Source organism: Bos indicus, chromosome 8, assembly GCF_029378745.1.
Source record: "Bos indicus isolate NIAB-ARS_2022 breed Sahiwal x Tharparkar chromosome 8, NIAB-ARS_B.indTharparkar_mat_pri_1.0, whole genome shotgun sequence".
NCBI lineage: Eukaryota > Metazoa > Chordata > Mammalia > Artiodactyla > Bovidae > Bos > Bos indicus.
The window spans coordinates 40,586,084-40,611,841 of NC_091767.1; the positions used below are offsets into that span (position 1 = coordinate 40,586,084).

At 40.1% G+C, this 25,758-nt stretch overlaps 1 protein-coding gene across 7 annotated transcripts in view; it reads left to right on the forward strand.

The window, feature by feature from the left end:
• The window catches only part of GLIS3 (GLIS family zinc finger 3), a 695,814-nt gene that overhangs the window by 643,303 nt on the left and 26,753 nt on the right, over positions 1–25,758 (forward strand). For all 7 annotated transcript variants that reach the window (XM_070794225.1, XM_070794226.1, XM_070794228.1 and 4 more), the window contains one exon: positions 17,053–17,225. In XM_070794225.1, coding sequence (XP_070650326.1) covers positions 17,053–17,225 — 173 coding nt within the window. The remainder of the gene's footprint in view (positions 1–17,052; positions 17,226–25,758) is intronic.

A 25,758-nucleotide genomic window follows, 5' to 3' on the forward strand; every position in this document is an offset into this window, starting at 1 on the left:
TTCGAGGGCTATTAGGATACAGAATCACTAATTATTAATGTATGTGTGGGGTAAAGAAGAAGGACCAGAATTCATTCTGGAGTTTTATCCCAAGACATCAAGGTGGATGATGGTGCTATTAACAGAAGAAAAGAGGATGTTGAGTAGAGGGAAGGGTGGGAAAGAAGGAATGATAATTAATGGACTTTGGGGTTTTGAGTTTCAGGTGGCTGTGAAACATCCATGTGGATGTATCTGATAGGCAATTAAAACATGGATCAGATATGTTAGACTTCTCTTAACACTTCTGTGTTCATGGCTAAGTGTAAACAAATGATTAGCCTTCGCCCACAAAACCTGTCAGCAAACCAGTACAAATGATAATCATCTATTAAATTCACAGACTCGCCAGTTATCGGACATATTTCCGTAAATTCAGTTGAGCTTATTCATTTTAGGATTTTATTTACCTTCCAGTTGGGTTTTAAGTGATATTATTCATTGGCTTTTCATCATCCCGTTTCATTCTGCCTGGCCGAGAATCATCCCCTACCAGGTAGTGAAGCTAAGAAACCATCCATAGGGGCCTCTTCCTCTTTGCCTCATCTTCTTATTGGTGCTTGTAAAGACTTTTTACAAGAATAGAAGAAGGACGTAATCTGTGTGTTTTCTTTTTTGTACGTAGCCTTTAAAAGAATAAATGTAGAAAAAGATTGTAGCCATTAATGGAGTTAAAAACAACAGCCACCTAAACACCAGATTAAGTTCCAGCTCCCACAGCTGCTGATTGTTTGAATGTGTTCCTTAGATGCTCCTGCTACTTAGCTTGTTTCAGTCTTGTCTTTTACATTTCATTTTTATTTTATAATTTTTTTAATTTCATCTTTTTTATGTTGGTAACATATTTAAAAACTGTAAGAATGGCACAGTGAACACCCATATATACTCTGCACCCATGTTCGCCAGTTGTTAACATTTTCCCACCTTCTCTCTCTTTCTCTTTCTGACTTGAGAGAGCCTTTGCTTGCTTGCTTGCCTGTTGTTTCAGAACCAATCTGAGAGATTGTTGGGAATATCAATGAACATTAACCCTAATTACCTTAGGAAAGATCTCCTCAGAAGTACATTTCTCCTACATAATCACAATGTAATTATCACACTCAGGAAATTTAACATTGATAAAGTGTTATTATCTACTATGCAATCAATATTCAAATTTCCTCATATGTGTGAATAAAGTTCTTTATAGATAGAGTTGTTTTTTTTTATGATCCAGGATCTAATAAAGATCATATTTTTCATTTCTTTTCTGTCTTCTTTACTCTAATGAATTCTCCTAGCTTTTAAAAAAATTATCATCTTCTTCATCATTATTATTATTGTTTTTTTTTTTTCATGACATCAACAGTTTTTGAAGAACCCAGGATATTTATTTTGCAGAATGTTCCACAATTTGAACTAATTTGATTTTTTCCTCCTAAACAGATTTGTTCATATTTGGCAAGAGTAACGCATAGGTGGTGGGGTGTTCCTTAGCTCTGTTGAGCCTTAGTGTGCAACTCACAGGGAATTAGGATTAGATGAACCAAAGCAGGTAAAGCACCTAGACTCTTACATGGCATGAGGATAGGCAACCTTGACATAGCTGAAAGGTTCAGGTTTGGAAGCCAGAGGATGTTGTCAAATGATTGCAGTGACTGATAATATGAATAGCCATGGAAGAGTGAATGGAGAGGCAGAGGAGGGTGGTGTACTTTGTATGGCTGGGTGAGTAAAGTGGATATTTTCACTTTTGTGGCTCTGCCTTGCTGCTCTGCTCTCCCCACAGAATGTGTGCCCCATTCCTCTGCCAGCCCAACTAGAAGGAGCAAGGGCATGGAAGGTTATCTCTTCCAATCAGGTTTGAAGATGAGGATGACTTGAAACAGCCCTGAATTATTCACTGTGTTTGCATTAGTATTCAGCATAAAAACACTAAGAGGAAATGTGCTTACCTTCCGCTTTGGGTTTATATATCTTTGCCTCTGTTTGCCTGGGAAATCCCCCAGTAAAAACTTCAGCAGTTTTCCTAACGGAAATAAGTTTATCACACTTTGCGAATTTTAGTGGGAAACTGGCATTTTCCCCCTGCTTTGCGGGCATTGATTCATCATTTATTTAACTTTAACTTGTTAATAAAATGGGCTGAGTCACTGTCATAAGTCAGGAAATGTCCACTGCATCTATCCAGTTAGCATGAGGTCCTTTGATCCTTCCCACCATAAAATAAAGGAAATGCAAGTTTTCTCAACTTGACAAGGTTCCGTTTTTATTTTGAAATATTATCTGAATGATACATCGTTTCAGTGAGTTAAGCCAAATCACACCACATCACCTAATGTTGACTTAAAATTATTATGGGAAGTGGTGTTTTACCATGTCATGTTGGTTGAGCCAGTGGTGCTTTATGGCAGTGGCTTCCCATAAGAGGAGCCCAGTGTCTTGGGAAATGTTAATTTACTGAGTTTCAAAGTATGTCTGTTAGACTAGAGAAAATAAACATTGATGGAAACCTTTTTTTTTTTTTTTTGAGATGGAGAAATCTCCCAGTCCCAAGAATAAGTCAGCTAGACTTGTGTCACTGACCTTGTCTAAGAGCATGTTGGCTGCCTCTCTTCATTCCAAAGAAGGCCACAAACATGGTGTGCTTTGTAGTACAAGTGCCAGACTTAGGGGACTTGTGGATTTACCAGAGTGGAGTGACATGTAAAGGGCTTCCTATGAGCCCCGCCTCTGAGCCAGAGAAGACTAAAAGCAAGGAGAGGACGTGCTCTTCCCTGAAGAGAATACATTCTAGTACAGGAATCAACATCAAAGAATGTTAGGGACAGTTGTTTTTGAGAACATAACCTAAATACCTTAACCAAATAATAAATGTCAGTTTCTTGAGCCTATATGAAGTATTGGGAAGACTTACTATTTTCTATTCATATCAGCTGTAATATTGCTACAGTTCTAGGTACTTTGATGTATGTGCAGTCTTTCTGTGCCTTTGAGTAACCAGGGCTGGTCTTCATAGACAGCATTTTCTAATTCACCATTGGGAACCTTTTGTGTCTTTCCTGGATGTCATTGGGTTAAAAATAGCAATTGTTTTCTGTGTAATATCTTTGCAGTTATGTAAAGTTCTTTAACTCTTGTCAAATCAACCTGCTCATTGACTTAGTTTGGTTACTTCTTCATCTTAATTCAGGATCTTTCTCTGTCTAAAGAGACAGAAGGATATTCCCTCAATATCTTATCATCCTTGACTAAATGTTATCAGCCTTGAGCTTGGCTTAATACTCAACTTGCCTCTTGCAGCTCCCCAGTTAAATCACTGGGTCCTTATTATCCATCTTGTTTGTTTTCCATTTCCCAGATGTCTATTTGTTAACTAGATTATTAGTTCTCTGAGGGCAGGAACCTAAAGTTTCCTTGTAACCTCCAGGTTTCTTATGCTTCTCTTCACAGTGGTAGATCCTAAGGAGGATTTAACAAGCAAAAAGGACCAGTGAGGGGAAGGCCTCAGAAACAGGATTCATTACCAACTCCTGTTTCTAGCCTGGAGGAGTTTCTAGAAAGGATTACTCCCCTTGATTCATTGGTCTGAAGGGTGGTCACCTCAGTTCTCGAAGGTCCTACATCTTGTCTAACCTGCATGCTTCTATACAGTACATAGTTGTTCTAATACAAATGTTCGTGCATACACATGTTGCTGGGAGTCTCTTGCCATTGCTAGGGTTCCATTTGCTTTCCTGTGGTCTTTAATACTAGATGCTCAATACTAACTATTCTCACATATTTACATCTGTAGCATCTAAACAGCTCAAACTAGGCCTGCTTTGCTGTATTGCCCTTCCCAGAACTTCCTGAGTAAGCAGGAACGTGGATATCTTCACCTACTCACCTTTTCCATAGACATATACACATTCTCTCTTTACACTTAATCTTTTCTCTCTCATTTTAATCTTCTATTATGTGTACTGCTGCTGCTGCTAAGTCACTTCAGTTGTGTCTGACTCTGTGTGACCCCATAGACGGAAGCCCACCAGGCTCCCCCATCCCTGGGATTCTCCAGGCAAGAACACTGGAGTGGGTTGCCATTTCCTTCTCCAATGCATAAAAGTGAAAAGTGAAAGTGAAGTCGCTCAGTTGTGTCCAACTCTTAGCGACCCCATGGACTACAGCCCACCAGGCTTCTCTGTCCATGGGATTTTCCAGGCAAGAGTACTGGAATGGGGTGCATGCAATAATGACTAAATCATAAGCATCATATAAAATATTAAAGTTTATCAAAATCAATCCTAGCATTGAGGTTTGTTCATTTATTGAGTCAGTCAGCTGATGTTTGGGCACCAATGCAATATGCTAGACACTGAGGATATGTGATGAAGGAGACTGATGGGAGTCCTGCAGTCTTTAAGCACTCAGTCCTGTGAGAGCTAACCAGGTCAATTGGTGATCATAATTTAGGATATTAGGAAATGTTGCTACAGGAGATGGTAGAGGCACCTAACCAAAATTGGGGAGGCAGAAATAGAAGAAGAAATGTCTCCTTGAAATCTGAAGGTCTGTAGGACCATATGTGTATATATATGATGTATGATATTGCCTGACATATATATGTATATATTTTATAAACTAAGAGGAGCGAGAGCAGGCAAGAGTGGAGCTTTATAAATAAATGTTGGAAGAGCCTCATGAACTGCTATAAGGAGTTTGGGCTTTATCTAGAGAACAGGCTTTGTGTATTTGGCTAAGACAGGTACCCTGGTGACTCTGGTATACATTTCAAAGGCCTCCATATCCTATTATCCATTGAGCAAGAGTTCAAAACATATTCTAGGCCCAGCAAAAGAAGAAATTTTTAAGAGTGATTGAATGATTTGATAGGATGCTCACCTAATGCCAGGTCATGAGCATCATTCTTTGGGTTTCAGCCCTTTCTATTCAGAAGACAGTTATCCACATTTAGCTTTCCATTAAGGGGTCAATTTCTTTCTAGAAAAGAGACTTACACAGATATTCAAGATTAAGAGAGGTGAGGTCCAAAGTCCACCCCTCCACACGTCTACTTGAGAATTGAATGTAATGAAAGTTGTTCTGATGTTGATGCGTAGACACAAAGAGGAAGAAAATTCCAATATCCTGGACTTGATAATGGAGATTACAGCATTGGATCTTAGACTGGAAAGGCTTGAGGTCCTTTTTTCTGTTTTGTTTTCCTTAAATCTGTGGGAAACTTCTGGTACTTCTTGATGGAATATTCCAGGGCGGAACAGCCCACTGGTCTTAAAACTTCTTAAATATTGATCATGACCACAGTCATGCTTCATCCTCTGTGGAAAATATCAGTTGGGTTATAGGCCTTTGGAATGAGCTTTCTTCTCACAGTGATATTCACTTTACTATTAATAATAGCTTCTTATAAATATGCTACCCAGAGTCATTCCCAGTAAGTCACCCATACGAGGAAATTGGTGTTACTTTCCTCTTACCTACCCAGTGATTCTGAATGGATCCTTTGGAAGAAAAGTAGAACAACAAAGGCATTGCTGAGCTAGCTTCCCTAGTCCTCTCTAATCTATCTCTAATTTAAACATCTGTGTTGTCTGCCAAACTTTTATGAGCCTAATTTAGCTCTACCTTCAGATACATTTTAAGCCTAATCAACTCTACTCCTCCAAACCTACTTCACCGCTATCCCCTTCTATCTCAAGTACAACAGTCCCCTAACTGTTTTTCCAACATCCAGTCTTACCTACCCACAACCTTCCACCTTCACCCAACACACACATGGTCTTGGCTCCACACCACAACAAGAGCTGCCCTTAAAGGGTAGATTGAATCACTGAGGGTTTCCTGCTGGCGTCTGTGTTCCCACCATTCTTGGAATAAAGTCCAAGCTCCTTTTTCCAGTGTGAAGGGCAGCAGTAATCCTGAACAGATGACTGATGCTTTCCCATCTCCACATTCTTCTCCGTGTGACTTCATGGCAAAGCAGGAGATGCTGATGTGAGCTTTTGTGTGTTACTCCACCAAACACATAGCTTGATTTGCGGTTCAAATATTCATTCACATCAAACTGTTTTCCATGGATTTTAAATTTTGAAATGCACTATTTCCCTGTTTTCAAATTAATTATAAACACACACCACAAACTATCTATTAGAAAGTCTATAAAGGGAATTATAATTTTTAAGTGCCAGTGGAGTTTTTTCACCTCTGAATGCCAAATCAGCCATCTTTGTTTTGTTCCCGCATTCCAAACAGATCCACTTCACGTGAAGCCCGAGATGGTGTTTTTTTAGTCCCCTTGGATTTTCAGTCAGGAAAGTGAGTCATGACAGTAACAAAGAAGGCTTGAGGTAAAATAGAATTCTTTTTCTTGAAATCTCTACTTGAGTGCATTAGCATGAAGCAACATGGAGTTCGCTAAGCTATTAGAGTATTCAGATGTATGCAGTGTGTTCTTTTCATATGCTTTCTCTGAAAGAGCGAGTTATATAGAACCAAAATTCCTAAAGTGGAATCCCACAAGCCATTCTAGCCCAAGTCAAGATATCCACATTACAAAGTACGTCTTCTCTGATAGAGAAAAGGCTGGAAAGGAAAGCCTCTGCTTAGTGTTTTAACAGTGTGATCTGGAAATCAGTGTCATCTTTTCCCCTCTCAGGTGGAAACAGTTGGAGAAATTGGCTGCTGAGAAACTGTGTATGTTTTTGTAGGTGAAGGACTCTTTGTTCATTAGTGGTGAGGGGTCTTATTGAGGAGAAGAAAAACCAAGAGACAAAGTTCTTTGGGTTAGTCTTTTTTGGTTAGTCTTTGGGTTAGCTTCCTTTTCTGAGAAATAGTCTTTAGTTGCTTTTCTGTTTAGTTGCAAGGAGAAAAACTTTTCTCTGTTTTAATCGTCTTTCTCAGAGTAAATGGCTGAACTTGTTCTCTTGAATAAGATATTCTCCCCTCAGAAACAGAAACTGGCTTCTGAACAAATACTCAGCTGGCCATTCGCACCAGTTCGACAAAGATATCTACCTGGACACAAGAATTGACACTAAGTTGGGAACCATGTCCATGGAACCAGTAGTCTCAACAGAGTATTTCTTCAACAGCAACAGCCAACATTTATTATCATTGCATAGTACTGGATGAGGTGCTGGAAATGCAAAATGATAGCATTTTGGGGATTTAATGTTCTTTCCATCTATAAGAACCAACCTGTCTCTGCACATGCTAAGTTGCTTCAGTAGTGTCTAAATTTTGCGACCCTGTGGACCATAGCCTGCCAGTCTCCTCTGTCCATGGGATTCTTTAGGCAAGAATATTGGAGTGGATTGCCATGACCTCCTCCAAGGAATCTTCCTGACCCAGGGATTGAACTTGCGTCTCTTACATCTCCATTGGCAGGTGGGTTCTTTACCACTAGTGCCGCTTGGAAAGCCCTAACCTTTCTCTAGAGATCAAATAGCCAACATCTGCTGGATCATTGAAAAAGCTAGAGAGTTCCAGAAAAACATCTATTTCTGCTTTATTGACTATGCCAAAGCCTTTGACTGTGTGGATCACAAGAAACTGTGGAAAATTCTGAAAGAGATGGGAATACCAGACCACCTGACCTGCCTCTTGAGAAACCTGTATGTAGGTCAGGAAGCAACAGTTAGAACTGGGCATGGAACAACAGACTGGTTCCAAATAGGAAAAGGAGTTCGTCAAGGCTGTATATTGTCACCCTGCTTATTTAACTTCTATGCAGAGTACATCATGAGAAACGCTGGGCTGGAAGAAGTACAAGCTGGAATCAAGATTGCCGGGAGAAATATCAATAACCTCAGATATGCAGATGACACCACCCTTATGGCAGAAAGTGAAGAGGAAGTAAAAAGCCTCTTGATGAAAGTGAAAGAGGAGAGTGAAAAAATTGGCTTAAAGCTCAACATTCAGAAAATGAAGATCATGGCATCCGGTCCCATCACTACATGGCAAATGGATGGGGAAACAGTGGAAACAATGCCTGACTTTATTTTTGGGGGCTCCAAAATCATTGCAGATGGTGACTGCAGCCATGAAATTAAAAGATGCTTACTCATTGGAAGGAAAGTTATGACCAACCTAGACAGCATATTAAAAAGCAGAGACATTACTTTGCCAACAAAGGTCCATCTAGTCAAGGCTATGGTTTTTCCAGTGGTCATGTATGGATGTTAGAGTTGGACTATAAAGAAGACTGAGTGCTGAAGAACTGATGCTTTTGAACTGTGGTGTTGGAGAAGACTCTTGAGAGTCCCTTGGACTGCAAGGAGATCCAACCATTCCATCCTAAAGGAGATCAGTCCTGGGTGTTCATTGGAAGGACTGATGCTGAAGCTGAAACTCCAATACTTTGGCCACTCATGCGAAGAGCTGACTCATTTGAAAAGACCCTGATGCTGGGAAAGATTGAGGGCAGGAGGAGAAGGGGATGACAGAGGATGAGATGGCTGGATGGCATCACCAACTTGATGGACATGAGTTTGGGTCGACTCCAGGAGTTGGTGATTGACAGGGAAGCCTGGCATGCTGCGGTTCATGGGGTCGCAGAAAGTCAGACACAACTGAGTGACTGAACTGAACTGAACTGAACCTTTCTCTAACTGTGAATTTTTGTATATATTATGTTTCTTTTAATTCATTGCTATAGCCTATTATTGAGTCTCACTTCAAGAGAAGGTGTTAAAAATTCATTTGTGGTTACTATAGTAGTAACCTGACATCTTCAGATGAAGGAAAAAAAGCGCATATAAACAGCACATGTTATTACTGACCACAAACAACCACCCAGCTAGTTTCTTTTCAAATTTATGGATTATATTGACTTCGGAGATCTCATTTAGCAGTGGCTTTCAAAGGCACCCAGCTGTACTTGGCAAGAGTACTACATTGGATGTCAGTTCTGAAAGTCCTGATGTCGTCAAGAGACTTGTGTTTGTAGTTTGAGACCATGAGGAAGGCCCGGAAAAAGCCATTTTTTAATCTACCTATACCTTGCTGTCTCCTGTTTGGACAAAAATAACACTTTTCCTCTCATTTCTCATCTGGCATTCTCACTACTCTCTCTTCTGAATGTTTTTCTCTCATCCAGTGCATTCTGTTGCAAGGCAGACTGAACTGTGTGCCTGACACTCTGCTGAACAAGAGAAAGCCTTCCCTTAGCCACAGGACCATGAGTTAATCCCCTTGTTTTGACCTCCTCAGAGCTGCCCAAGGGATGACATCATTACAGAACTTTTTTCCACAGCAGTATTTTTGACATGAAATGTCTAAGACCACTCTGGATAAATGTTCTTCTGGTTGGCACCTTTTTGTAAAGAGGATTTGGCAGAATCAGACTTTTCTTTCCTTTTTCCCCTTCACATCAGATTCTGAAATAAGACAAACAACCGAGTCACAGCCAATTCTGCAGTCAAGATATTCCAAAAAGCCTGGCTCTTGGTTAAATGAATCCTGCATAATTCATTTCTGTAACATAGCCTGGATGTCCATTCCCCCTCGCTTTGCATTTCCACAGGGGAGTAGTAGTGTAATGCCATAGACCCTGTTGCACTGTGCAAAGAAAAAATACTCTTCTCTGCCTTGGGCATTGGATACTTTGTTTTCTTGACTTATAACTTACTCCATAAACCCAAGTGGAGAAGCATTCCTCCAGAACACTCCATCCTTTATATTTCCCACAAATAGTCGTTATAATATATATGTGGCCTCTTTAAAAAGCTTTGATGATCATTTCACCTATAGCCAACTTCACAGCCCTCATGCTTTGTGGAGACTCAGGCAGTTATTTTTTAGCCTTAAACTCATCCAACTTGATAAATTATTTGCAGTTAATATTGACCCAGACTCTTGTAAGGAGAAAAACACTAAGCCCTTCCAGGGGATGGATTCAGCTCTTTGAGTAGTTTGGAACCGAGTCCTCAGATGAACATACAGCTCTTGGCCTGCTTTGGTCCTGCCCAGATGGACAATGTTGCAATTACCCACACTTCCCCAAGGCCGTTTCTTCATTTCTGAAAACTAGTCTTGATTGTCTCAGAAGCAGAATTCAATTTGCAGTTCCCCCAGTAACGTGCTGTGATTCATTCGAGGACAAATCTGGATTGAACTGAGTCCAAGTGTCTCTTTTGTGAGACAGAAGGGAAGTATAAGTAGATACTATAGTCACCCAGATGAGTCAGCCAGGAATTCATGAAGTGATTCATAAATTGTTATAAAGACCACTAAAGTCTACTAAAATGGAGCGCTGTCTGGCTATACAAAGTGGGGTATTATCATTGGGGGGGAGCGGTTTAGATGTTAAATCAGATGTGAAATCCTTAAAACTGTGCTTTTCTTTTTAGGTTTTGAAAAGGATTCCTTTTTTCCCCTTCTGCAGTCAGCCAAATGCTAAAGCCATTTTTCATTGATTAGTTTTCACAGATGAATTTTAAAACCACTACAGATGATACCCCACAATTCTTTGGGGGAATAAAGAATACCTCCCCAAATCTACCATAGACCAGTTTCTATTCATTATTTCTACTCCCTGGCAGCAAATCAATAATATTTTTCATGTGAATACAATGAAACTAGCTGTTCTGATGCATTCTTCCTTCTTTGGGAGGTCTATAACCCTCATGGAAGAAAGAAGGTGGGGAGGGGGCGAACTATCCAAGCACATATTAATCTAGTTGATCATGTAAACACCTCTTTTCAAAGTGTTAACCCCCAAAGCAGTGCTAAAACACACAGCCCCACGTTGCTTGCCAGCACTGATTGCATATACAATACAAATGAGGAAAAGTGAGGCATGCTTATGACATGTGCTTGGTTTGCAACACAGCCTATTAATAAAATTTGTTTGAAGAAACACAATTGTTAATTGACACATAGAAATATTTTGGATTTATACATAAGGGAGGGTGTAACTGAAAGGAGCTATCCAGTTGGAAAGATTAAAGGTATAAGCCTGGCTTGGGCACAAAGATCCCCATTTTAGAACCGAGCAAACTGGGAAACACATAGTCAGATTTCTTAAAGGCAGTAGCTTACTGATGCCCGCCCCCCGCCCATCCTCATCACCTGGCGGTGAGGAACAAAACCTCAGAGGCCCGCAGGAGTCCTCTTCCATGCTCCCTTTTCTCTCTGCTTTGCTTTGCATCTCTGTTAAAAAACATCTTACCTTATTGGGATAAAGTGGTATCTGGAGAACTAACTGCGTGACTTTGGCAAACCATTTCATGTCTCTGGGCCAGATATGATGGTGCACCAATGTCCTTCACCTCAAATATTCTATAGGTGTATGGATTTGTGGGCTCAGAATAACTTGTTGGAAAAGCTGGAAAACCACAACTAAGTGCTCATAGAACTAGAAAATTAACCAGATGAGTAAATGCCTCACTTTCTTTGAGCCTCTTTCCATATTGAAATAGTCAAGGGAGAAAAGAGTCCTAAGTTTTTTTTTTTTTTTTTTTTTGAGCTTAATAGATATTCTAACACAATGCTATTGTGTTAGACAATGCTTAAGCATTGGGTATATTTTAAATCAGATAGCTTAAATGTACCCTCTGTTCAGAGAAGTCATTCCATAAACATGTATTGATCATCAAAAATGTATCAAACATTCATTGTTTAAAGGACTTTGATACCTAATGTAAAATTGTTCGTAGTTACCCTCCCATCCCTCACCTTCCTTTTTTGTTTTTCTCTGTACTACTCCTTTCTTCTAGCTCAATACACAGTTTGTGGATTTAAACGCGTTCATTGCCTGTCTCCTCTCACCACAGTAGAGCTTCCATAAACTCAGTGTCGTTTGTTACTGTATCTCTAGTGCACCTTCCCTGATAGCTCAGTTGGTACGGAATCCACCTGCAATGCAGGAGACCCCAGTTCAATTCCTGGGTTGGGAAGATCCGCTGGAGAAGGGATAGGCTACCCACTCCAGTATTCTTGCACTTCCCTTGTGGCTCAGCTGGTGGAGAATCCACCTGCACTGTGGGAGACCTGGGTTCGATCCCTGGGTTGGGAACATCCCTGGAGAAGAGAAAGGCTACCCACTCTAGTATTCTGGCCTAGGGAATTCTATGGACTATATAGTTCATGGGGTTGCAAAGAGTCGGACCCAACGGTATGAATTTCACTCACTCAGTGCACCCGAAGAACTTAGTTGGTGCTCAATAAATACCTCATGAATGAATGAATAAATATGTTATCTCAGATTTTATGACCCCCCAGCAAGAGTTGAGAGTATTTTGCACTTGAAATTGAGGCTGAGAGAAGTCAGGGAATTTATTCAAGACTAGCTAGCTATTACAGTAAGGGGTAGAGCCACACTCCAAGCTCAGAGGATCTGACTTCTCGTGCATCTGTCTTCTATGACATCCATCTGCTTTTCCTGCCATTTGCAATTTCTTTGCACATGAATTTCACCAGTTCTACATGTTTCAGTTGGGGCCTATTGTTCTATGAAACAATCTAAGATTAAGTACTGCATGTACAGGAGAGCTCTTTACTTCTGGCTCACCTTACTGCAAAGTGGGGAAGCTCAGTGTGAACAGAGAGGGGGAGCAGGCTGCAGAAGGGAAGGAGCATAACCAAGTACATATCCCCAAATAATCAGACAATTTCCAAGGTGTATAGATAAATATTTGCAGAAACCTTTCTAAGGTTTTTTTTTTTCCTCCCCCAAACCATTGAAACATGGCTCATGCTAAGGTTATATAAACTCCTCCACTAAATGAGTGGAAATAGTTGACTCAATTCTCTGGATTGCTATTGTGTGATCTGCTTCTGATAAGCAGTGATTTTTTTTTAATTCTAGTCTGTTGTGTGCATTTTTATGTAACAATTTTCTATTGTTTAAAAGAAGTATAAAAGTCAAAGAAGAGATTGGTAAGCTATGTCAAATGAAATCTGTGAAATGTCACCTGCAGATCAGCAACTGGGGGACAGAGCTGGACCTAGAAAGACATCAGACATTCTGTCTTCTGGCTCTGGGAAACTGCTGTCACTCAGAATGAATGAGAGTGATGATATCTTGTCTTGACATGATGGGGGAATGAAATGTTCCATGGGAGGAAAATTATAAACCTCTGCAATTTATACTCAGCATTAAAATTCTATATTTTATCATCAAAAAAATTAATTCACCTCCTTTGGAGTTAAAAAGAAATCTTTCTCCTTTGGGAAGAATATTCAGATCATATTCATTTGACATGTGTGTGCATGTGTTAAAAAGACTAGGTTGGAAAATAGGTGAAGACACTAAGAAAATGGGATTTCGAGGCCCGCTCCACCCTACCTTCAGTAACAATAACAACATTGTATATTTTGCTTAGTGAGTTTCTGTTTAAGTATGCATGTTTTTTATTTGTTTGCTTGCTTTTGAAGTAAATGGCTTCAAACTACTCAAGTTTCTTGAGGTTTTTTGTTTTTGTTTTTGTTTTTTTGCCTTTTAAATAACATTCCTGGCATCTTTCTTGCTGTAAGTTAGTGATTGCTTTTGGTTGCGCCCAGGGCCTTGCTTTGCACCATAGAGCTTTCTCTTCTGCTTCTTTCCTGACCTCTCATATCTGATTTTTATTTGCCATTTTTATTTCTGTGAGCTAGTTAACAAGTAAGCAAGTTTATAAAAACTAAGTTTAAGTTAATAGATTGTAAGATTTTCCAATAAAATACTATGTAGTGTTTTTTAGGCAATAACAAAATTGATTCTGTGTACTAGAAAGTCTGTCATATTTATGCAATCATTTCTTACAGTGGACTTTTTAGTGCTAAATTCTTTTTTATTTCTGTGTTCCTAACAGTTGTCTGGATTATCACGATCACATCTCGTTGCTTTTCATTTCTCCTCTATATATGTAAAATTTAGAATTTCTGTACCAATTCTTTTCTTTTAAAAGCAAAGACTACTTTAGGTGTGCATTTATTTCATTTAGAATAGTATATATTTAAATTTTTATTAATGCTTTATACAGAGTATCATACTAGATTTTGAACTTATATTAATTCTATGCCATATAATCTTATTTATTTTAATAACATGGAGTATAACCCAGGCTGAAGTAGCAAAAAGCAAAGTGTTAAGGTCAGCTGAGGGCTCAGTATTATTTTATTCCCCCCAGGTTTCTGAGATAGACTATGCTAAAATCTTGTTGTGTATGTACTTTCACATTTTTTTTTCTTTGTTCAACATTACTTTTATAGTAAGTAATATGTGGTAGCCAAGAGAGCATGGCTGAGTGTGAAACTTGTATGACTGAGTAGATAAGAATGACTTTTTATTAGCGTGTAAGTATATACTTTCTGGATAGATGTATAGATATATAATTTATATATAGATATATAATCTAAATATATATACAGAAACATTCTAGATGACTCCTAATGCTCAAAGGAACTCTGTTCTTTTAGTTTGTTGTCTATGCTACTTTTTTATAACTAGTAATCATAATTCATGCTAGTCACATCATCGCAAATTACAAAAATATAGTTTTATATTGCTGACAGTCTTTGTCTCCTTCCCCTTACACATTGTCTACTCTTTATTAATCAAACTTTTATTTATGAGTTAGATTTATTGTGCTGTGGAGGAGGGAGTTGTGAAATCAAATTATTCTCCTCCATTAAGCTACACTTCTAAATATTGTAACCTGCCCCATCTACAAATCTCTGCCTTGTCAGTCCTTAACAGGCAGAAGTACCAGGAGAGGAGACTGAAAAGCCACCAAGAGCGTGTTGCATCTTTTATTCCCAAGCAAAGAAATACAATTAAGAAGCCAAAGAATCTTGCTTCTTTCCCCCCGCCCCCCCCACCCCCCACCAAAAACAAATTTGAGATGCCAAAGATGGCTACTTAGCAATGATGTAGGTTTCCTTCTAATTCAAATCCACCCCTTTCTCTCCCTCCCTAGCGATCTTCTGCTCACAGGATTCTGGTGTTAGTTGGTGGTGTGAACTCCTTCTAGCCCCAAAGTCTGTGGTCTCACAATTCCTCTTTTCTCTCCACAGCTTGAGGGCAGCCTGTGAGAAACACTAAGGACATGTTCCCCAAGAAAATAGCCTCTATACGGGGAATCTTGGCATGCAAGTTTTTAATAGAAGTTATGGGGACAGTGTCAGGGTTAGCTTGCTCTTTTTTTTTTTCAGAACAATGGGCCACTCAGCACTCTTTTCAGACTAATTTGAGTCAAGATGATGTGCTTGGAGAATATATATTTATCTGTAACAGAACACTGAGTTTGGATAAGGAAATGGTAATCCACTCTAGTATTCTTGCCTGGAGAATCCCATGGACGGAGAAGCCTGGTAGGCTACAGTCCACGGAGTCACAAAGAGTCGGACACGACTAAGCAACTTCAACTTCACCTTCACACTGAGTTACTATTCTCTTCCAGCAGAGGGAAGATGCATGTTCTTGATTAAGTAGGCATCTGAACCCAGCAAGTTTCTTTAGGCAGCCTCTGACTTCTCTTCTCCATAACTATTCCAAATCCTGCCTTCTTGGTTCCTATGTCATCTTCCTGCGTTGTCTCATCAGACCTCAAGAAGGGGAATGCAGAGAGAAATGGGATTTCATCCCATGGTTTCTTACTGCAGCAATACAAATGTAGAAGCTCTACCTTGTTAACTACTGTGGTTCGAAACGTCCTCCCTTTGATTCCTCAACGGCCCTACACAAAAAGCCCAGGAAAATTAAGTGACCTGTTTCTATGAAATAAGTGGTGGATACATATGGCAACATCTACCCGTTGTCGTAAAACAAAGCCTGCCTTTCTACGGCCCTACACAAAAAGCCCAGGAAAATTAAGTGACCTGTTTCTATGAAATAAGTGGTGGATACATATGGCAACATCTACACGTTGTGGTAAAACAAAGCCTGCCTTTCTACACAGAAACTAGCCTGTTGAAGTTTTTCAACCTCCTGAGTTTTTGGAGGACAACCAAATACTTCACAGCTAACACAGTTTCCCTGCTCATTATCGTGATGCTTCCTTTCACTGCACTGACAGAGTCCCTGCTCCTTTCTCCATCACACTTGTGCCAGCCACCTACTGAACTGGCAAATCATGTGTTGGTTTTTTTTTTTTGCAGGGGGAGGGGGTGTTGGAAAAGGAAAGTTAACTTTATTTTGAATGCCAGCAACTATGAGAGAGAACAGACACTTGTCCAAAGGCTGACTCCCCTCTCTCCCTGACAATTTTAATAGTCTGTGGTCATTGCTCAACTTTAACATTGTTTGCACAAGTACACTTCAAGGAAACTTCAATGTTAGAAAGTATAAGGTGTCATTTTAAACCTAGTGAGTCAGATCCTGCCATTTCCCTTACAATTAGAAGATCAATGGATAGTTATCATTTTATATCTCAGGTTAGTTGATAATATCACTTTATTTAAACACCTGTACGTTCTGCCTCAGAAACTACCAGTAATCTTACTGAGATGGGCATGTCTGACTGCAAAAATGTCCCAAATCATGTTCCTGTTGGCAATGTTCTTTGCCAAACACAGAACCTACACAGATATCTGAGTTCTGGATTTCAAACCACACTTGACCTTTGAGGTGTAAGTTAATTTATACTTGACAAAAGAAAATATATTATCTAAAGAGAATAGGACTGAAGAGGCTTTAATAAAGTCATAAACAAAATGTTTATGAGCTAAGTGTAAATGAATCAGAAGTATATGAATCAGATTTCCCCTAAAATGCAAACAGGTCTAAAAATTAGTGGAAAGGGGGTCTGACAAAAGATGTGCTTTGAATTTCACCAAGCCCAGAGTATTTGAAATGCATTTTAAGAAGCTTGACAAACTCAGACTGTGACTGGATTTTCCCTTTGTTGATCTCTTTTATTCCCTCAATATCTCAATTGAGAATTCAGTGGTTGAAAAATGGGAGAGAAAAGTCTTAAGATTTTTTTTAAAAGGCTTTTTGTCACGCTCTTATACAGTCAGAATAGGGAATTAGAATTTGGCTTTGAAGACTTTGTCTTTGCTCCTGCTATTTTGCATCTCTCATGTTTCCTTTTATAATTGTTTTCTCAGGTTTGCACCTTCTGCTCCATCTCCTCACCACATTAGCCCCCGGAGAGTTCCAGCTCCTTCTTCAATAATGCAGAGAACACAGCCTCCCCATACCCAGCAGCCCTCAGGATCACACCTGAAGTCTTATCAGCCAGAAACAAGCTCTTTTCAACCAAATGGAATCCATGTCCATGGTAAGCAAGTAACTGTCAGTCTCTTGAGTTTTGAAAAGTGATTCTGTGCTGTTGCTTTTAATTGTCTTAGTTACCTGTTGTAGATTTCAGCTGTCCTGTTATATACCACCAGGCTTTGGCTTTCATGACTTTCCTCTAAAATTTCACACTTTATCAGCATGAAATCTTGTAGCATCTTCCTGGCTTTGGCCCTAAGGTGGTATGACTTAGGATACCCACAAGTGGTCAGCCCAAGGTAATGATCCATTCATTGACCCAGGGCTTTTACCACCTTGTGGACAGGTCCTAACAACAGCATCTTGTTTCTTAGACAATAAACGGTGTAAAAGGCAACAACAAGGGTTCTTTTGCCTGTGCCTGCCTCTCCTCTCACAGGTCTTTGCCCCAGTTCCCATATGCCCAGATCCTCTCCATCCTTCAGGACCCAGATGAAATGGCACTTCTCTCTGAAGCCTTTCCTGATCTCCTTGCTGGACATGATCTCTCTTGGCTCTAAACTGGCTGCATATCAGCTGTACTTCCGATACGACATACACTTTCTCTCACTTGTAGTTTACTTCTCTGTGAGTAAAACTTGTCTTCATTGGTAATGTGTAAACTTCTTTCTAAAGTCAGAATGTTCTGACCCATTGTTCTTCCTTTTTGAGAATTTAGCACAGTTCTTCACATGTTGTAAAGATACGTAAGTACTGGATGGAGTCATGGAAGAAGAGGGAAGGAGGCAAGAGAAGTCGTGATTGTTTTCAAAATGTGTTTAACCTAGAACATGCGTGGAGAACTAGGTTTAGCTTAATTTCTTTTCTTTACTTGAGCCAATTTTGCTGACTCAGGCAGATATCTTAGTGAACATCCATAGCAAGTTGAGTTGTTGAATCATATAGACTCAAAATATACATAGCCTTTTCCCTGGTGGCTCAGATAGTAAAGCATCTGCCTGCAATGCAGGAGACCTAGGTTCGATTCCTGGGTCAGGAAGATCCCCTGGAGAAGGAAATGGCAATCCACTCCAGCACTCTTGCCTGGAAAATCTCATGGACAGAGGAACCTGATAGGCTACAGTCCATGGGGTCGCAAGGAGTCGGACACGACTGAGCGACTTCACTTTACTTCTTAGGGACAGATACACATTCTGTTTAAGCAGAAGCGATACTATATATTTACACTGAGAGTTTCAGCACCTGAGAAACATGATTCAGTTCTCCTCTATCTGTCTCATGCTGATTCCTGAGTTTGCTTTCTATGAGTTACTACTTGTAATTAATGGGTGATATCCCCCCAAAATCTAAATCAGTATTCAAGCTGTGTATGGAAAAGTGTGAATAACCTCCCAGGAGGGCAGAACAAAGCAGCATTATGGAGCTCAGGGTGGATAAGAAATCCATTGCCTCTCCCCTCTACCTGATAGCAGTAATCACATGAACCCCCTATCCTCAACAAAACTTGGGCCTGTGGTATTATTTTTTACCTTCTTCTGTCAGTACATTTCTTCTCAAGCTTTAGTTATGTGTTTACGCAACCAAGAAATATTCCTTGAGTGCCTACTATGTGTAAAGAAATGAATGTGTGAAAAAGACCAACAGAACACTCTCTTTCCGAGGGGGGTTCCCAACTCTGACAAGGAGCTCTTCTAATGTGGGGGAGACCCAGGTCCTCTGAAGCCACCCTCATCTGTGGGCGGAAGGCAAACAACAGAAGTTCTGGCTTTGTAGAATACAGAATAGATCATTGATTCTAAGACACGCAGTTTTTACCTTCATATTTTAACACTGCTAAAATCTGAATATATCTCAGTCAGTGGCATCGTGTAATTGGCAGTGATTTTTCTTTCTGGTGTTGTATAGAATAATGGAGCATTTCACAGTCAGTGGTGTCATAGTTCCAATGAAATGCAATATCACACACTTTGATTACAACTGTGAAGCATATTTTAAAATTTCAAAAATTAACCTGCTTGTAGAAAAAAAAAATGGAAGGAAATTCTCCAAAACATTAACAGTTTTGTTTTTTTTTTTTAAATCGTGGTGGTAGGATAATAGGTAGTTTCCTGTCTTTTTTTTTTTTTTTTTTTTTCTGCTTTCTAAAGAAATTCTAAAAAAGATTTTGGAATTAGACCAATTGGAATGCAAATACCAATCTACTCAGCTGTGTGACTCTGGACAAATTATTGAGCTTGAGTTCTCTTTCATTAAATGAGGGCAGTCTTAACCTATCTTCTCTCATCTGCTGTTATAAGGATTCAACAAGGAAAGCACTTGGTGCAGTGTAGGAGCTTAATTAATTAATGTTCTTCCTTCTACTCCCTTTTCTTTATCAGACTATTTGAGAATAGCAATAATATTTGTAGCCTTAGGGTAAGCATAATACTTGATCCAGAGTAGACATTTAGTAAGTATTTACTGAAAAAGGGATTGACACTCTCTCATTCACCAAACAAATAATGAAACAAGATACAAATAATGGATTTACCCTCTCATTTTGTCCTGCCTCTTAGCAAAAGACTCTTCTGCCATATTTCTCATTTTTAGTTGAATAATGAATTTTCACAAGTTTAGTTGAAATTGTGGGTTTTTTTTTTTCTTTTCACCTTGTTAAAAATTCCCATGACTAATAGAAACTGCTAATAGTGTTACAAATCTTCCCTAGATGGTCCCCAACAAAGGTCCTTCTGCCCAGTGTTGTTCAAGTCACTAGAACAAGACTGAGTTCATTTCAGAAGCAAAGGAAAGCTTCATTCTTGGATAAAAGAATGGAGAGGCCCCAACTCCTGCTCTATAGCATGGGCTCTCCCAGAAAGGCCATAAACTGGGCTTCTTTATAGGATTCTTTCCTACAGAAGGGTGGGACGAGTTCTTGCAGGTCCGGTGCAGCATTTTTGCAAATGGCGTGCCGTCCTCATCTTGAATTGCAGTGTCGTGCTCAATGCTTCTGCACAGTGCACGCCAAGCTGAAGTGTCTGGCACAGCAGTTCTGCACTGGGAGCTCTAATCCAACATGTTAAGTGCAAGGCAAGTGAAACTAAACACAAAAGAAGAGATTATACCTCATCTTCTTACCTAGGTTGTGTCCTATTTTTCCTGGGAACCCCACTGGACTTTGCCAATGACAATAGCAGCTCTAAAATAAATACATAAACAAGCCTTTCTGGAAGAGATCAAGATATAGTTATGCAAACTGGGAGATCATGACTCTTGCAGGAAGGTGGTCAAGTGGCTGCAGTGAAGAACTAGCAAAGGAAGTAGTCATGGATTAGCTTCTGGACCTCTGCTAGGATTCAAGAGTAGGGACCCACATGTGTACCTACTTCCTCTGCCAAGCTTTTTTTTTTCTTCTGAAAATATTTTTCTAACACTTTCTTGGCATGACCATTTCTTATCAACTACTCCTTAGGATAAGGGCCAAATTGATCTAATATTTTTCAAGTGGGTGATTCAGTGCTGGGGGTGAGGGGAGCAGAGATCCTCTAAATTAGTTGCTGTTACTGGCTATGCCTTTCAGCTTTGGTTGCACTAGTTTGCTTGATGGTATTATATAGGATCTTGGTAAGAAGGAACTTCATCCCTGATAAAACTAGATTTTTAAAGCCCCGAGCAGTGTCAGGGTTGCTAACATGATAGCTGCAGTGAATATTTGTTCTTTCTTTCAAGAAGTTCATGGCTTTAATGAACATTGTCACCCCCATCCTCTCTGTGCTCCCTGTGGTAGGTAGAGGTCAGAGAAAAATGTCATCACTGTATTTTTAGATATGGGAACTGAGACATGGAAGAGTATTAAATGTCTAGGCATTGCTGCCTTGGCAAAGTACATGGGCATCATTAATGAGAAATCCACATTTCCAACCCACTTTCTTAGTCTAAGTCAAAAGCAAATCAAAATAAATATGATTTGTGTATATATCCATGAAATATACACTTGTATGTAAATGTTGTTGCATTACATAGAGCCACGAAAGGTTATTATTCAGAGGGGCTTTGGTCTAATAGATGAAGAAAATGTGGTCCATTGAGTTTTATTCATGCCATACTAATTGATAAGAGCTTAGATGTTGTGTGCTCTATGTATATATTTATTAAGAGGTATTTTGTAAAAGGCATACTGTGAAAGGTTAATAGCACTGCATTTTCAAGTTCCCTTAACTAGTGGATGACCCAGGACCAGAACTCAGTTTTGTTGATTCTGCATCTACTTCATCCATTCGTATTGTTTTCATTAGCAAGGTGGATAAGGTGTCATTTCTTTTAATATTTGAATGCTGATAGCATTTACAGGTCTCTGTTTGGATGGCATCTCCAAGGTAACTTCCTAATACATTTTAGTCTTTTATTTAAGATGTAAACATAAGGACAACTCTTTCCAATCATGTAAGCTTGTTCCTCGGTCTTTTCTTTCTCTTTAGGACTATTCTCTTGCCCGGGCAAGCTTCAGCATTTTGCCTGGATTAGTTGCCTGAGAGTTGATATTTGTACGTTGTGTTATGGTACTAATGGATAATTTCTTTTTAAATGTCCTATTCACTCCAGGCTGTTAGAATGCCATGGGAATTCCTAGAACAGTATTTTAACAACCTTCCTCCTTCTGGCCCCATCAAGGAGAGGCCAAGTTCAATTCAACAAGTGTTTATTGATCATCCACTTTTGCCAGGCAAACATGAATGTTGTTTAATCAGTGCAATGTGATACATGCAATATCAGAAGGTATCAGAGGCTCCCAGTTTATTCAGAGGAAAACATCAGAGAAAGGATTCTGGTGGTGACCTTGAATAGGGATTTGAAGATGAATAGATCTTTGGGTAAGCCAAGTGGGAAGCAATATTCCAGGCAAGGGGAAGCAGGATACACAGGCAGGAACACAAATGGCAGCATGGTGAACTCCTAGAGAGACGAGGCTGAGGCAGTGTGTGTGTGACTGGAACATACAGCTCAGCTGTGGAATGTAGGGAGAGGACCTGAGGAGCCAGCAAGGCCAGCGTATAAAGGGATATGGGGCCACATTAAGTGTTATGCTGCCGAGTAAAGAAGCCAGTGTGTTATTTAGGAAACTCAACTAGGGCATTGTGTAGAGAATGGAATGGGTGGGGTAGGAACATGGCAAGCTAACCCTAGGGATTAGATTGGACTGCCCGTGGAGAACACCAGAACAACACTGACTTACGTAAGCAGTCTAGTTCACCCTCTGGGTGAACTGCTAAATAGGGAAATGATGTCAGAATAATGTGGAACTCTGTGTTCACATACAATCTTTCCTAGGCAAGAGTAGCTGAGATGCAAGGAGGAAATGAAGAAGCCCTCAGCCTATCTGATGCACAGGCAGGATCCCTTTCTTTTCTCTTTTAATAAAATTTGAAAGGTGCACCATCCCAAAGCTGTCTCCCCAGAAAGGTACACACCAGGCCTGCCCAGCCTTCAGCTGATGACAGATCACAATTCTCCCAAAGTACTGGTTCTGTCACCTGCTATCTCAGTTCCTGCAAGCCGTCACTTCAAGTCAACATTTTTGTGCATTTTTAATAACCACCATAGAGCCTCTAGCCATATTGAACTGGCTGCCCAGATCTTCTCTTATCATTTTCTTATTCCTGCAATTAGTAGGTTTCACAGATTTCAAGTGGTCTGTCCAATCCTAGTTTTCCCAGAGAGCCTGTTATTTGTAATACATGTTTGTACAAAGACCTTCTCATGACTTGTTTATCATGTTAGCAGCCTGCCTAGTGTACTCTTTCTCATGTGACAAGACATCTGAAAGTAACAGTACAGAGGAGAAGCAACCCAACGGAGCCAACCGTGTGCCAGCCTCCTCCAGCTTTCTGTTTTGCTGTCTTTAACAGTGACTGCCATCCTCCACTGTGACCTCCATATTGGTCACAACATGGATGCTGTTGTTCTCCATTAGCTTCTTGTCTCAGTGTCAGGCAAAAATAAGGGGAAAGAGTGAAGGACAGGTGCGCCCCAAACTTAACCCCGTGGCCATCCTCACATGCAAGGGAGTCTGGAAAGACAGATATTTTACTGCATTGCCACGCTTGACAAAATTGAGGTTCTGTTGATAATGTTTATTGGATAGACAGACTGCAAGATGTGCCAAAAATTCTCTGGAACCATCTTCTTTTTTTAGTTGACAAATAACTGCTTAACAATGCTGTGTTGACTTTTTCCGTACAATGATGCGAGTCAGTCACAGTTATACATATGTGTGTGCTAAGTCATTTCAGTTGTGTCTGATTCTTCTGCAACCCCATGGACTGTAGCCTGCCAGGCTCCTTTGTCCATGGGATTCTCCAGACAAGAATACTGGAGTGGGTTGCCAGACCCTCCTCCAGGGGATCTTCCCAAGCCAGGGACTGAACCCTTGTCTCCTGCAACTATATATACAGCTCAGGCTTCCCCAGTAGCTCAGCTGGTAGAGAATCCACCTGCAATGCAGGAGACCCCAATTTGTTTCCTGGCTTGGGAAGATCCCCTGGAAAAGGGATAGGCCACCCACTATGGTATTCTTGGGCTTCTTTGGTGGCTCAAATGGTAAAGAATTTGCCTGCAATGTGGGAGACCTGGGTTCAATCCCTGGCTTGGGAAGATCCCCTGGAAAAGGGATAAGCCACCCACTATAGTAATCTTGGGCTTCTTTGGTGGCTCAAATGGTAAAGAATTTTCCTGCAGTGCGGGAGACCTGGGTTTGATCCCTGGGTTGGGAAGATCCCCTGGAGGAGGGCATGGCAACCCATTCTAGTATTCTTGCTTGGAGAATCCTTACGGACAGAGAAGGCTGGCAGGCTGCAGTCCAGGAGGTCCCAAAGAGCCGGACATGACTAAATGACTAAACACAGCACAGCACAGCATGTACATCTCCCCTCCCCAGTAAGCCTCCCTCCCTGCTCTGGAACAAATCTAATCTGTAAAATGGAACAATCTCACAGATTAATTCACATTGATTGCATCTTGGAAATCAGTGGTAGAGACTAGAGGCCGCTTCTGAGGGCTCTGCCTTGTTTTCCACCCCTCTTCCTTATTCCCTTAGGTTTCTATACTTTCCGCTACTTGCTGTCATTTCACCCCTTTGGAGTTGCCAGTTTCGAACACAAAGATTTCCATCTTCCATGATCTAGTCATTAGATTTCATTAGGGAATAACCATGAAGCTATCTCCCCAGCCTGAGCTGTTTGATATCAGGGTGGCAGCAGGGAGAAGTAGGAGCTGCCTCTGGTGGCCCCATAGCTGTCTTCCCATGATGTAAAGTGTGCCCTGCCTGCAGACCCCAAAGAAGCAAGCCAGTCAGCTGCCAGACACTAGTGGCATTTCTGCACCTCACAGTGGAAAACAAAACATTTCCAGACACCAGCAGGCCTCCAAGAACAAAATGTGTTGTCAATGGCTTATCCTAGCAAACAGCCCAACCATCTTTCAAACTGAGGAAACCTCAGAGCATTGATACTTGAATGAAATGGAGTGGCAGGTACAAGCTGAACTTCTTGCTCTGTGCTGGCTGTTTACTTAACAATGATTGTGCAATGGTACTTTCCGGAAGAGTCCTATGGGTTACGGCTATGACTGATCTCATTTCTGGAGGTTTATAGTGTTAAATGTTTAAAGCTTATTTTTTTAAGGCAAATTGTAGAGACAATAAACATACTTTCCTCCCACAGGAAATTTAGTCACATCTGCATATATGAGATTGTGAAATAACAAAGCAGTAAGTCTAGAAATTGTATTGCTTAGAACTCAAGCATCTGTCACAATTTCCCCTTGAAATCTCAGGAAGACAAATAAGACTGATAAATCAGCGTGTAAAAGTCTTCATTGAGAAAGCTGTGACATATTCACAAGGAGAATGAGCCAGTGAGTATACTACATGTTATTCTGATCAACAGCAGTCATAATCAGGAATAATTTTTGGCATCAGCCATGATGTTATTAATGCTTATATAGTACTAGGGATTGATGATTAAATCCAGGGAAATTCTTAATTGCTCTTATATGCTTAATTACTACAAAATTATCCCAAGAGCAATTTTACATAGCTACTACTTGATAAATTCTGACAGTGTGCTAATTCTATAAAACAAAAGTTAAAATTAAGTGTTTATGAGTACACTCAGAATTTCAGCATATTGGGTTTTATGACAGGTGTGTAAAACGGTCGTCTTAATCAGAGGAGCCATTTGATTGATTATGGAAAACTAAACTATGAATAATCTACATATTTAATTAAGCATGTGCACATACAAGCACACTCACTCATAGATTAAACTCCTATATAAATAAGGATAATAGAGGACTGAATCAAGTAATCATCACTAAATTCTAAGTTTCCTGAAGACAGGAATTATATCTCCTCACAATGCTTGGCACGTGGTAATACTTAATAAGTTTATTGAATAAATACGAATTAGTAAAAAGGGGAGGAGTAAGAGAGAAATTTTGCCCAGGATTTCTTAAACTGGTTGTTGGAGCAAGCCATTGGCAAAATTGTGACTTGGAATCAAATTTTCAAGGCCCTTCTTTTCTCTGGGCACTTCCTCTGTGCTTCACAGTGCTTACCAACT